This window comes from Branchiostoma belcheri, unplaced genomic scaffold (genome assembly GCF_001625305.1).
Source record: "Branchiostoma belcheri isolate BF01 breed outbred unplaced genomic scaffold, Haploidv18h27 scaffold49, whole genome shotgun sequence".
Lineage (NCBI taxonomy): Eukaryota > Metazoa > Chordata > Leptocardii > Amphioxiformes > Branchiostomatidae > Branchiostoma > Branchiostoma belcheri.
In genome coordinates, this window is record NW_017804120.1 from 1,682,422 (window position 1) to 1,696,911 (window position 14,490).

At 40.6% G+C, this 14,490-nt stretch overlaps 4 protein-coding genes across 4 annotated transcripts in view; 1 reads left to right on the forward strand and 3 right to left on the reverse strand.

The window, feature by feature from the left end:
• LOC109479535 (solute carrier family 43 member 3-like) overlaps window positions 1-1,534 on the reverse strand; it is a 2,620-nt gene extending 1,086 nt beyond the window's left edge. Inside the window, exons 1-2 of the mRNA XM_019781517.1 lie at window positions 1,227-1,534; window positions 353-470 (exon numbers count right to left, since the gene is read on the reverse strand). Of these exons, the coding sequence (XP_019637076.1) occupies window positions 353-470; window positions 1,227-1,321 (213 nt within the window). The 5' untranslated portion in view covers window positions 1,322-1,534. The remainder of the gene's footprint in view (window positions 1-352; window positions 471-1,226) is intronic.
• LOC109479488 (laccase-1-like) overlaps window positions 1-9,308 on the reverse strand; it is a 20,671-nt gene extending 11,363 nt beyond the window's left edge. The window contains exon 1 of the mRNA XM_019781453.1: window positions 9,192-9,308. The gene's annotated coding sequence lies outside the window, so the exon portion shown is untranslated. The remainder of the gene's footprint in view (window positions 1-9,191) is intronic.
• On the reverse strand, window positions 1,786-5,575 carry LOC109479523 (solute carrier family 43 member 3-like). The gene is made up of 6 exons (XM_019781503.1): window positions 5,532-5,575; window positions 4,796-4,878; window positions 4,220-4,312; window positions 3,532-3,703; window positions 2,755-2,940; window positions 1,786-2,328 (listed from the first exon to the last, which is right to left on the reverse strand). Exons 1-6 carry the CDS (start codon window positions 5,569-5,571, stop codon window positions 2,171-2,173), a joined length of 732 nt encoding a protein of 243 aa, XP_019637062.1. The 5' UTR covers window positions 5,572-5,575; the 3' UTR covers window positions 1,786-2,170.
• Window positions 9,309-10,530: 1,222 nt separating the features above from the next.
• Window positions 10,531-12,789, forward strand: LOC109479518 (zinc finger protein 569-like). Its single transcript, XM_019781497.1, has 2 exons — window positions 10,531-10,601; window positions 11,786-12,789. The coding sequence occupies exon 2, from the start codon at window positions 11,851-11,853 to the stop codon at window positions 12,712-12,714; it is 864 nt and encodes a 287-aa protein (XP_019637056.1). The 5' UTR covers window positions 10,531-10,601; window positions 11,786-11,850; the 3' UTR covers window positions 12,715-12,789.
• Window positions 12,790-14,490: the final 1,701 nt, after the last annotated feature.

The window sequence follows — 14,490 nt, forward strand, 5'->3', positions numbered from 1 at the left end:
AGAAAAACTGCTCCCTTTGTCATTGAATAGAAATTTATCTCTGATTTTTTCTTAGAAATCCTCTCAAAAATGCACGAAATGCCATTTTAGAAGGTTCATTTTTCAAACAAAATTTTCCGGGGGAGCATGACCCCCCCACCCCCTAGGAACCTCGCGCCTACAGCGCTCGAGGTCCCCTCAAGCAGTGGGAAGAACCCCCCATTCAAAATCCTGGCTACGGGCATGTCACTGGCAGAGTATTCTCACAGGTCCAGGGACAGGAGAGAGTGGAGGAGGCTGATACTGGATGCCACCATAGTCCCCGACCCTCAGACATGAGGATGGGACTAGGTATAAAGGTAAAGGTACTTACATAGAACGGGCTGCCAGCAGTCTTGATCCAGCCTATGAGCGGGTACTGCAGCAGTCCGACCAGCCCGGCTACCAGGTACGACAGGCCGATCAACCGGCCAAGGTGCTCCGCGGGAAATCTGGAGTTATAATATGAATACCTGCATTAGTTATGAGTACCAAGATTTTTTTTCTATTTCAACATTTATCACAAGATATGGTGACGGCACACTCAAAGTTTTTTTTAAAGTTATTTTTATGACGCCACAAACGCAGACAACAGACATACACATTTTCACCTGAGTAAGGTGAGGAAATTCGTGTAAAGCGCCTTTTGCAAGGGTACAAGATCGGTGGCATGGCGGGATTCGAACTCGGAACCTCTTGGTTCCGAGGCGAACGCTTTGTCCTTACGCTTCAAAGCTCCATGAAAAATGGAGGTATTGTTTTGGCGCGTCTGTGTGTGTGTGTGTGTGCGTGTTTCCGCACATTTGTAGTCAGCATAACTTCAGAACGCCTTTATGGATTGTGATGATATTTGGTATGCTGGTAGGTCTTAGGAAGCCAAAGGTCAAGGTCAAATATGGGCCTCCTGGTGGCTGACCTTGGTACTGCAGGAGAACTTCTGGGAAAACAGATGTGCGGGGTGGCAGGGAAAACATATGTGCGGGGTGGAGGCAGCGCCTGCCCGGTTTTGATTAATGAGGTTCTCCCTCGGGAAAAGCCTACATGACCCTATCCAGGCTAAAGATGCTACTGTGTGTTTGAAACCAAAAACCTGTGTTATTTCGTTCTGTACTGTAGTGTACTGTGTAAAAACATTTAGAAAAACTCATATATTTCATGGAGGTATGAGATCTTCGAATTCTTGTTTTGCATCTCTGTGCCATACTCACGAGTTAGCAATGAAGGCGGTGTTTCCACCGTAGATAAAGGCTCTGCTGACGATATGCAGAACGAATGTCAGAAACATGTCCGGAGCTGAGGTCATGAGCAGGCCCGTACTGGACTCCACAGACGCCGTGTCCCACACGGACAGCGTGGCGAAGAGGAACACCAGCGAGCTGGTCAGACTGGTGATGACGAACACAGGGACAGCTGCACGGCGCCTGGAGGTTACAGTAGAACCTGCAGCTGGTCAAGAACACAATAAACACATGGGACGGTCATCAAGACCAGTATGTTTATGACAAGGTGGCAATGTTTGTTTGTTTGTTTTTATTTGTTTACCCAGGGTGTACACATCGCCACTAAGGCGTTTTTCAATGTGCCCTGCAGGCATACATAAATAAAATATACAAGAAAATAACAGATATAACAAAATGATAAGTCAACTTATAAGTACAAATTAAAGTCAACTTAGTACAAATAAAAGTAAAAGTACATGTACTATATAATGCCGCAACTCAGTAAGGTGGTAATAAAACAAACTTGTCAAACCAAGAGCCACAACTCATAGTAGTAAAGGCAATAATGTCGTCTTGTGGTTCGGGTTGTTGATCTACAATTGACAGGTCCAGGTTGGAAACCCTTTGATTTTGCACCTATTTCCTCATTGATCACCCCATTGGTTAGTAACGTCCCATCGGTGAGTGCATCTGAGTATCCTTTCCATCCTGTTAGTTTGGGTACCATATCCTGGTTAGTTTTTGTCTGCTCCGACAGTTGGTGGGTGAACCGGAGGTATTAAACTAGCTATAAACCAGGATTGTACTATGGCTAACATCGCGATGCAGTGTTGCTCTGTGCGAGGATTCTTTGGTGTAGTACATAGTTCAACACGCGCCCTATCCTTGAAATTTCACAGAAATGTTGACTGGAATATTATTGATGATATCTTTTAATTATATTCAGCTGTAGGGTAAGACAGTATACAAGAGGTATACGTACCTTCAGACTTATGTCCTCTAAGTCCCAGGTCATAGACGAACCCACAGAGTGGAGACATCAACACATTCAACACCTGGAATACCCCAAACACGTCTGTCCAGAAGCTCACTGGAAGGAAAACAGACAGATTAAACATAGACATACATTTAACATGATTTTTGGCGATGTCTCGGGGAGGAGCCTAATGGTACAGTATTGTGCGCAGTTTGCAAGAATTCTAGGAATGGTACAGGAATTTTGTCCACAGGAATGGAATGTCCACAGGCATTTCTCTGACCCATATCTATGCCCACATTCCTGGAACCCTGAAGACCTGTCTGCACCGGATGTCCTACTTTCTGTGACCCCGGGGCTCGTTCACTATACACTCAGGGGAGAAGCACTGTATCTGTCTAGGCTTAACAGGTACCAAGTCTTCCTCAAAATCATGAAATGATGGCAGTGCCATGCAAACAATAACCCTATCAGCAACCACCGTCGCCATGGCAATGTATGTTTTCATTGCCAGTCTTGTTTATTTTGCATGTTACCCACCCTGTGCGTTGTTATTTCCTGTCACCAGGTTGAACCAGATGTTAGCGGTGCCGACCAGGATGATGACGTTCAAGTTCATGATGCTGATGTACACAAGGTGGAGGAGATACAGTCGTGACGTCACAACCTGCATGAATGTCTCTTTCGTCCGTGTTTCAGATTCACTCTCCTCTTCACTACTGTTTTCTAGTAAAAAGGTTTGAAACAAATAGGTTTTGAACTAAAGAAGCATTGCAACGTGAATAATAATAGGTGAATAATAATAGTCAATGCCATAATTATAATAGCCTGATAATAGAGGTATATCACCGGCGGTCATTTGAACGGAAAGCATGTTCGATTTGGGGTCACCGGCGGTCATTTGAACTGAAAGCGTGTTCCATTTGGGGTCACCGGAGGTCGCGGTGTTGATGGGATTAAAACATATGAAATGGGATCGTGATTATTATATAAAAACAATAAACAAAAGGTTTCAGACTTCCTGGGAGTAGGTAAAGTTTGGCATCCTGAATGTGAACCTCTGCTAGCTTTCAGTCAGAAACATTTGACTTCCTGCATCATATACCTGTCAATTCGCCCCACCCACGTGCTCTCAACTTACTCTGTTTGGACAAACAGACACACAAACACACAGCTCAGCAACTCAAAACAATACTTTGAACAAAAAAAGTAAGATTTGTTGTAATATTCCAAAATGTGCTGTGTTTTTCTATGTCCAATATTTGGCCACTCCTGAAAAAAAACTGGGTTCTAAGAATGACACCAATGTTATCATACCTTTTTGCAGCTTCTCTGTTTCCTGAGAGTCGTTCCTGTCCTCCCGTTGTGAGTTCGGAAGGAACTTGTACTTCGGGAAGAGAGTAAAGGTGGCCAACAGTGACGGGACACACAGACAGGCTAGGGCGACACACATGTGTTGAAAGGGCACACCTAAGTGAGCGTACAGCAACTGAAGAAGAGGAAGGGAATTTAAAGATTACTTTATGATTTCTCTGGGTGCAAGTGATCTTTCATGACCTTCAACCATAACTTCACAGCTCACCGTAAATATATCGGAACAGTAGAGGGATGATACGATGCAATTTGATTAAGGGTTAATGCCCCGCTCCAAGGGGTATATGGTGGGATAATCCCTGGTAAGGTGCGATAACCACAGAGTGAGCGTAGCCTCATAAACCACCTCATAAACCACCTTGTTCGCTACACTCACTCGGTGGTTTATTTGGAAGTTATCTCACCATATACACCTCGGGGCGGGGCATTAATCCTTTATCACACCACTGTCTTAATGCCTCGACCCAGTTACTCGTACTGTGTCACCTTGAGGCTAGACCGTCCTATCACCCATTTGTCAAAATCACCCTCCACTGACCATGCAACCAAAAAGCAATTAGAACAGACAGCAGAAAAAAAGCCACAACGTAACCACCCAAAACAATACTTCCTTACCCGGCAGTGGACTTACCTTTTGCACAAGGAAGGTGATAGGAGCAGAACCAAAGGCACCAGATATGACAGTGATGACTGTTGACCTCCGGGATCCAAATAAGTTTCCAACCTAAGAGAGGACAGGTGTGTAATATGTCGTTCAGGTGTCTAAGGGCGGCCAGTCACAGATCATCACACCATCACGAACTATTTGTGCAACATACAATTGTCTTGTTACGGAAAGGATTGTCTTGTATTGTGGTGAGTATCCCTAAATCGGTCCCCAAATTCAGTTGCAGTACCTGTTTTTTGGACCTTCCTAAATCCTGCCAATCCGTGGTTACAAAAGCTTATAGGTCGTGTGGCGTGGCAGCAGTGTGCTCGTCTCAGAACCAAGAGGTCCCGGGTTCGAACCCTGCCGTGCCATCGGCCTTCCCCTTGGGAAAGGCACTTTACACGACTTTCCTCACTTCACTCAAATGAAAATGAGTACTGTATTGCCCTCTATGTTGGTGGTGGCATTAAAAGTAAGTTGAAAAAAAAACTTAAGGCGTCACCATGTATTGTGTTTTAAAAATGTTTTATCTTAAAAAATATAGAAACTGCAACTTACCGTTATATTTGCGAGAAGAGTGATGTTAGCGCACATGCCGACAAGGATCATACCGGGGTACAGGAGGTAGACATACGGGTACTCTAGTCAAGACAAACAAATAACAAAATTGTAAACAAGTATTTATCTATTAAATATAATTTTTTTATAATGCTATTCCTCTTACCATTATTGTATTTGACGATCGTTTCTGGTTTATGCATCGCTCTATGTATTTGCTTCTTTGAGAAATAAGAAACAAAGAATATCTAGCAACATTGTTATCCCTTGTTTAGGGCGTACAGAAATATGCGGACTTATATATACGTGCTAAATTTAGTCTTCTAAAATTGTCAACAAAATAGATTTAAGATACTAGTTTGTTAAAAAGTCAGGAAATTTTGTTTTTATATGTTGCATTATGTTACATTTGTTTGTTGTTAGTTACAAATGATAAGTGCTTGGTAAATGCTGAAATCTCTGATATTGCAACGATAGATATTTTTATGATTACTATATTAATTTGATGATGATGTGTCCTCGATATTGTATAATGCACTGTTTTGTTTTGCTATTTGGATATTCGTAACTTGTTGTTAGGTCCTGTATATTGTATTGACTTGTCCTGTGTTGTGTTGTGTTGTGTTGTATGTACCAGTGGCAGCCGCCACCAGCCTTTAGGCTGCCTGGCTCCCACTTGTAATGCATTGTGGCATCACCAATAAATGAAATGAAATATTGAAATGAAAGTGCGTACCTTTTGATGAGAATCCAAGGAACAATGCGGCTGTGGCCATTAATGAACTGGAAATGTTAGACAGATAACGGCTGGTCAGAGACAAAGTTCAATCATCAAGTAAGCCTTAAGCAAGCAAAAAAATGGATAAACAAAGATCTACACTTATCATGAAAGTTCATCCGAGTTGTTAGTAATCATAGTACAACTTTTAATAGTTGAACTTTATTCCAACACAACGTTTGATCAATTGCTGACGTCACGTATCCGTAAAGTCTCGTGTGAATAAGGTCACGTGTCCATAACCGTAACTCTCGCGAGTTTACGTTCGTGATTGGTCATTAATTATCCTGATGAAGGCGACAGTGGTTGTTGAAATTTTGATCTCTCTGTTCTCGTTGTGTTGGAATTGAGTCCAACATTGTACAAAGATCTAGACTTGACATACCTAAAGCACGTCCTAGTGAAACGAAGGCCGAAGTAGTCGAGAGCTATCCCTGCGAACAACGAGGCAACTTGACTGGCGACAACGGAAATGGCGAACACTTGCGTCAGAGTCTCATCCTGTGCAAGGCATTCTGGGTACCGGTGACACGATGCATCCTGGGTAAAGTTGTTTGACGAAACATGGCAGCTGATCTTAAATCCAAAGAGTTCGGGTTATAATCTACTCTTCCAATACATTTTCGTCTGATTTTGTTTGATTTTGAGTTTGATTTTCGTTATATTTTGGCATTCTACGACATTGGTATCGTTTTCCAATATTCTTTTTTTTAAAACTTGCGGTATACATTTGCTCATTTTGCAACTTTTTTTTTGTACGATTTACAGTATGGTTGAATTTTTTTTTGAAACGGCCGGAAATTCATGCGCGCGCGAATGTCACCAATATAATCAAATCAACATGGCCTTAGTAATTGGTGTCATTTGTGTGCTTTTGTCGGTAAGTGTTTGATGATAAGAGATAGTTCTGTTAGCGGTTGTAGCCTTCAGTTTAGTTCAGTTCAGTTTTTATTCGCACTTTAAAACAAAATGTAACAATACAGATACAAAAAAATATAAATGAAATGTAACAGTGCAGGGAGGCCGGAAGCATAAAATGCTTATGAGGAGGCCTCCCTTCATAACGTAATTAACAATTCAAATAAATCGGATAAATAAGAAATAACTTACTAGGTAACGGGTAAATGAAACAAAACAATAAAATACAATACGATACAATACTATCTACAATAATGAAAAATAGTAATGAAAAGTAGTAAGCAAGGAAACATAAACAAAAATTAAGAATGTGTGGGGTTATTTATGAAAGTTACTTTAGTATGATTTTTGAAAATGGTGACGGAGGGACTGATTTGTAAAGTTCTACTTAGGTTGTTCCAAATTGTTGGGCCTCTGTACGTGATTGTAAATTGACGAAGATTATCGCCTTGTTTATCGGTTTCCTTACCTGTGTACTTTGCTCCGTGTTGTTTGCTGGTGTGGTGACACAGAGGTCGCTGAAGTACCCCTCCTGTTTAAGGATGTACACAAGCGACGTCCATCCATAGATGATACCAGAAAACAGCAACATCTCCAGAACAGAGATGGCCAGGAGCAGGAAACGTTTCTCAAACTTCACAGCCGCCATTTTGACTGTCGGAAGGGGAATTAAACAGCAGGTCCCTTCACCAGTTATGTGATCTCCAAGCGAACGTTGGAAACAGGCGGTAAATGGATACACAGGCGACTCCTGCCCTACCGAATCTGCTTGGAGATTACCAGTTATGAACGTTAGCTTTTTGCAAAGTTAAGTTACAACATATTGAGTATAACTTAACTAAAACTTAACGTAAAGTATTGAGTATAACTTAGCTATCGTAGACTGGAACTCGTTGCCACCAAGCACAGTTGGGGCATCATGACTAGAAAACTTTAAACAACTCCTGCAATCAAATGTGCAAAGATTGAGTGTAACAAGCCGTTCGGTGTGATATAGCTAGCTGCCGCCGCGCCGCGTGCCTGTGAAGCTGAAGCTGTGTTACGCCGAAGGGCGGTTATAGCGGCTATACCGATACAGATACGGATAGTATAAACGGTTTTAGGTTTTTTTCCCTGGCCGTCAGGTCACTCAAGTGATTTCAGATCGCCCAAAGTGGTCAGAACGACAGACCCCTTCTGAAAACTTACGCATTTTTTCGCAAGCGCCAAATTAAAGCCGCTTCTCAAAGATTAAAAATCTTTATAACGTATTACAGAACCGCGAAAACCGCGACCGTAAAAATACCGCGTAAAAAATCAGGAATTACAGTAGTTGCTTCCCTTATTTTGGTCCCTATACCGGTGTTGTCACCTCTATCTGTGACACGTACACAGGACTCAATACTTCACAAAAGAGAGATTTTCAAAAGTTCAAATTATAGGTAAGTCTGCTTATTACATCTACATGGTATTGTCTACCTAGATAATAGGAACAGATACCAGATAATCTGATGATGGGACGAGCGGAAAAGGTTCGCCTATTATACATATAGTAAGCTTTATTTGCAAAATCATGCCCGAAGGCTAATTGCTTGTACAATCAAGTATGATACTCGTTGCAATACAGTAACAGGAGACAGGTAACAATCTGTCTGGAAAAACTTCTACTTCTACTACTACGCTAGCTATTGTGGGGTTCGACTTCTTCTTTGAAGGCAGTGGATAATGAATAGTCCCACATTCTGCATAATTAGTGGGTTTTGTGATCTTAGTAGAAAGGTAGTCTTTTGGTGATCTTCTAAAGGACGAAATGATTGAGAGATTGTTGTAACTGTCTGAAATGATCTGTTTCTTTCGGTCTCATAGTGAGGACACTGGCTATTATAACGCTTTTTCAAAAACATCAAATGTCAAAGCAAACCATTGTACCAGAGACAGCTGGCACTTATCACTATGGTTAAATCCCCACATTTCAGTGTGAAACACGTTTAGACACGCAGTTGTGTCTTCCAGAGGTATGAATGTGTAGCCTGGTTACCAAACCTATTATAGCTCCCGAGTTCTACATCCTCTCCGCAATTAATCATGGCCGAGCAACTTTGAGAAATGTAAAAAAAGATGTTACTACTGACAAAGACGTGAAAGAAAGAATTTTGGCGAATTACATGTATTTGAATCGTGAATAGGGATACTGAACAGGCACCATGGACGCTAATAGCTGCAATTTCAGTGTCTTTATCGTTTATACTATGTATCCTTGCTAGAATGGAAGGGGCCAATGACATGTCCCAGAGTTATAATAAAGGGCAATTGTTTCAGATCGCCCCTTGCGAACGTTGGATATATACAGGCGGCCTATATGGATACAGGCGGCAAACATAAAGTCCCCATGCCCCCCCCCCCGAATCTGCTTGGAGATTACCCAAAGTCCACTCCGAGGTGGTTTGGTCTTGGTTTGGTAAAAAAAAATGGTTAACATTTGGTAGGAAGAGTGTTACTTTAATAAAAAAAACATATCACTTTGATCGAGAAGGTTTCAAAACCTCCTTGGTTTAGTCTTGGTTAAATCGGTTTCTTTGTTCTTGTATGTTGTAAATGAAAACAGTCTGGCGTCAGTGTTGAAGCTGTACCGGGTAAGAACCGTACCTACGTACCTACACTACAGATAACTTGTTACTATGATACCTCATACTTAGGGACAGTAATTAATAGTTAGCTTACCTGGTCAGAATGAAGAAGAGAAGCAGACTGCGCAAAAACGTTGCTGTGTTCGTCATGCAAGCTAGCCAGTGATTAGTCTGACTCCTACCGCCGATTCACCGGACGCCACAATTGGCTACAAATGTAAATGTAGGGTTTGCATTTGCATCGGAAAAGCCATTGTCACGCGGTCAATTATGAGATAATAGCAGGATGAACCATCTTTTCCCTACAGCAGGGGTGGTTCGGGTCCGATCTATGGATGCTTTGTAGACGTGGAACTGTGTAAGAAACAGGAGGAGACAGTAAAAACCCCACTGGTCCCGGGCCGGGGTTCAAACCCACAACCTCCCGGGCCCCAGTCAGACACTCTAACCTCTCCGCTAAAAGGTCTAGACCCATCGGCTCCTCCTGTTTCTTACAACTGTTTTTCTTTCATTAACAGGGCAATTCTATCTTTATTTTCTTCTTCATATCTAATAAAAGATGTTTGTGCCCACTTTTAATTTGTATTTTGATTCTTACTATGCCTTTTGTGTTCAGTTTATGTTAGTGTTCTGTTTATTCTATTGTATTGAATGATTTTAGTACATTCCGTTGTTATATTTTGTATTATTTTAGTGCACTCAAGGAAGATTAGTGTTTGTATAATGGAGATCTGAATAAACCAAACCAAAAAGGTTTGATTGATTGGCAAATTATCTAGGAGTTTGGTCTAATTATCTTCACTGTAAAACAAACAAGTTGGACTAGTTTTGTGCATATCTAATGTAAATGCCACATTTAGTCAATAATGTCCTTGGTCTAGTCAAATCAATGTGGCGAACATTGTAGTTATAATACTATAACTGTTATATATGTCTGAATTGTTGTGTTTCCTGTTTCAATCCTGAAAAAAAAAAACTCATTTTGAACGCCAAACATGAGAGATCATGGGCGAATAGTACTTAGGAATGGTGCAACCGGGTACTCCATGAAATGTAATGTTGGGTTTGGTGGAAAAAAATTCAGTGCAAAAGAGAACCCCCAATAAAAAAGCCTAAAAACACACTAAAAATACCCCCCAAAACCGAAACCTCTGCTTGGAGAGTAATTGTCTTGACCAATCAGGCTACGCCTTGCGCAACCGGTCTCTAAAACATCTGGGATGCATTTACACGGCTTTACCCAGAAATCCGCTCCGTAGAAAAACAACATATTTCGTCTTCCACAGTTTTTGCACAGCAATACTTAATATTCTTTCACATACGGATAATCTTCGATACACAGTCACACTCAGCTGGACCATCAGGTTTGAATAGTTTGAACTATGACCTTTTACAAGGTCAGGGGTCATCCACCACCGCCATATACGTATTTTCTCTTTGTCCACGTATTTTACTTTGTTTATATTTTGGCCTCGTATTCTTTCCTTTATACCCATAGAACAAGGTAAGAACTCATGAAGGTTCATGGTTTATTAGAAATATGTAATATTTGGCAGCGCCAATAGTTCAATTGCCATGTAAGGTTAGAAGCATTTTATAGCTTTCTTATGTTCATAAAGGTGGGAGGGGGGCACATTATTTTTGTATGTAAGGAAACCTTGTTAATGTTTGTAATGGTTAAATGTGAAGGTATGATGCTTTGTGTGTTATTCATGATGCTACTTAGTTTGATATGCTACTTTTAGATTTAAAGATGACAATAAGCCACATAAGGTTTAGAGTACAGTTTGTGAAAGCTAACTGTGCTAATTCTAAACCTTACATAGCCGCGGCGACTGTTGCAGGGCTTCTCTTGCTTGCAGTCTTTTACAGTAGCCCTAACAACAGTCGCGTAAAAGACTGCAAGCAAGAGAAGCCCTGCAACAGTCGCCGCGGCTAAACCTTACACTGAGACTTTATGTATAACAATTAACATATTGTAACACAAGAGAAAAGAGTAATTCAAAAGTTGACTCTGACACAAGAGAAAAGAGTAACTCGAAGGTTGACTCTGACTGGCGGGGATCGAACCCGCGCCGCCCGCGCGGCGTGTCAGCTCACAACCAGCGAACCCATTCAGCCAACAGATCCAGGATCCATTGTGCGGGTAGTTAGTGACGCCTACATACTCGCTGTTACACTACTCCCTCTCTTGTCTGAGATTCGTCCTCGAATCTTCCAAGTTCGTTTCCCTGTGGGCACACTCGGCCATATCTCGCAGGGCACACTCTAGCACCTTCCATACTCAGATCATCTCTTTTTTCTACCTCCATACTCAGATGACTTGGTAACAATAATGCCTATTTTGTTTGTTTGTTTTATACATATCGCCCGTAGGGCGCTTTTCAATGAGCCCTGGGCCTGGGGAAGACCCCAAACAAAAACATCAATTGGGTTTAGTTACTCATATGCATATTTGATTACTGATACATGTATGTATACAACTATGCAAACAAGTTTGATTACTTGAGTGTAGTGCCACTTACTTTTGTCCTTGTTTATCAATATGATTTGTTATGTTTTTATGTTTATGTTTATGTTTTATTTTATTTTTATGTTTTATTTTTTATGTTTGACTTGCTAAGTTGAAAGCAAAGTTAATTTGTTGAATCAGGCTTACTTTTTTATGTTTATTTATTTTTCATTCAGTCAATCGACACACAACCCACATTCACACCACTACACGAGGGCAACAATTTGCAGTAGGAGCAGAAATGGCAAAGAGTTCCGAACGGTTGCCCTTCAAATGTGATCAGTGTAACTATTCCACCGCTTGGAAAAGCAACCTAACCAGGCACATGTCGGTACACACCAAGAAAAGGCCTTACAAGTGTGCGCGATGCGACTACGCTGCTACACAAAAATCCCACTTAGTAAGCCACCTGGCGGCACACACGGGAGACAAGCCTTACGTGTGCGGCGAGTGCGGCTTTCGTACGGGGAGTCGGTCCACGGTTGTGAAACACGTGAAAGGTCACAGCGGCGAAAAACCGTACAGGTGCTATCAGTGCAGCTACTCAACTGTTAACAAGACCCAACTCAAGTTGCACATGAAAGAACACACTGGTGAGAAACCATTCACATGTGACAAGTGCCCTTACAAAGCAGCTTTGAAATCCAGGCTTACAACACACATGAGGAGCCACTTGGGTAAGAAACCGTACAAGTGTGAGCTATGCAGCTACAGAGGGAGCCAAAAAAGCCATCTAGATGTACACATGATCAGTCACAAAGTGACGTACAAGCCGCTTGTATGTGGGGAGTGTGGGTATAGGACTGCTATCAAGTCTAATCTGGTTGCGCACATGAAAACGCACACAGGGGATAAACCCTACAAGTGTGAGTTGTGCAGTTTTGCCGCAGTTTTTAAGTCTCATCTGGAGAGACACATGAACACTCACACGGGTAACAGGCCGTATAAATGTGAACACTGCAAGTATGCTGCGGTACAGAAGATCCAGTTGGAAACTCACATGAACCAACACTCAGGGCTGAAACCATTTTCGTGCGAGAATTGTGACTATAGAACTGCCTACAAGTCACACTTAACCAGGCACATGAAAGTCCACAAAACATGAAAAAGAAAAACAATATATTTCATCTATACCATGGTATGGAGTGAAATATTATCCTAACACTAATCGGATGAAATTTAGCAAGCCTACAAGTGTAAGTTGTGCAGTTTTGCCGCCATCTTTAAGTCTCATCTGGAGAGACATATGAACACTCACACGGGTAACAGGCCGTATAAATGTGAACACTGCAACTATGCTGCAGTACAGAAGATCCAGTTGGAAACTCACCATTTTCGTGTGAGAATTGTGACTATAGAACTGCCTACAAGTCACACTTAACCAGGCACATGAAAGTCCACAAAACATGAAATAGAAAAACAATATGTTTCATCCATACCATGGTATGGAGTGAAATATGAATATATTATCCTAATGCTAATCAGATGAAATTTGGCAAAATTTGAAGAAAAAAAATGCACTTGATAATTGGGTTACTAGTATATCCCAACTGCCTACAAGTCACACTTAACCAGGCACATGAAAGTCCACAAAACATGAAATAGAAAAACAATATGTTTCATCCATACCGTGGTATGGACTGAAATATGAATACATTATCCTAATGCTAATCAGATGAAATTTGGCAAAATTTGAAAAAAAAAGCACTTTGTAATTGGTTTTTTTTTGCCCTTTGCAACAAGTGGGGATATATGTACATTGTATACATTCTATATTTACAGGTCAATCTTATTTCTGGATGTTTCAATTTTCGTTCTCCAATTAATTATTAGAGCTTCAGAGCTGTAAATATTTTGAGATCACTGATATCTTTGTGTATATTTGGTAAAATAAGTGTGAATAGATATTTAATGGTATTCTCTGATTGTAAAGGCTGCAAAATTAATGTTTTCCTAGCTTGAAGATGAAATTAGATGCTCACGCAGTTTGACCATAACATTTTAACTCAAGATAGTACATTCACAATTTATCTAACTCATTATATAGTCTTAATTATATTTACCTTCCCAGAAGCAAAACATTGTTTTTACTTAGTTCTTCCAAACACACAAGGTCAATGACCTGGACCAGAAGGTTGTCACCATGGTAACTGGTGCTGTAGCAGACACCCTGTGGTATTTGATTACATTAGGTAGCAAGTGGCAGGACAGAGGTCAAGGGGCTAGCTAGTTGAGTTAAACCATCCCTATGTGAAGGTAAACATTATGCATTTGCTTATTAACTACTTGTATTACTTTTTTCTAGTTCAATGATGATTTGATACGTAAATTGTCGGATTCTTTTATTTGTTGCATCATTTCCCGTATATCATTTGCATCATGGCATAGAATATGAATTCTACTCTTTAGGAGGAATGAAATAGAATATGAGACACAAGCATCCTTCTTATGTAATTATGATTCAATGTTTTCTGATTGTTTTTATTAATGAGGTTAATGAGATTAATTTCAAAGTGCATGCATTGGGCTGTTACTTCTAAAATGTTATTTTTCAAACTTCATTCAGATAAGAAGAAACAAAAAGCTTAAAACAAGAACATACAAGCCTACATACACTGACAAATAAAAACTAGTAGCAATCAGTAATACTACAACACAAGGTACAATGTATAAGGTTCCCACTTTTTGTTGTTTTTACATATTTTGTTTTTAGCTGTCACAATATTTTATTTTTCTCCTCTATGTACATACTTAACGAGGGCAATAAACGTCTGAATATATAGATTAAATGTCTTCCGGTTTTTATAAATATATATTTTGCCTAATAGAATGATAGCATCAGCAATGACTAGTGTTTCGCTTAATAGGTCCCACTGCAATA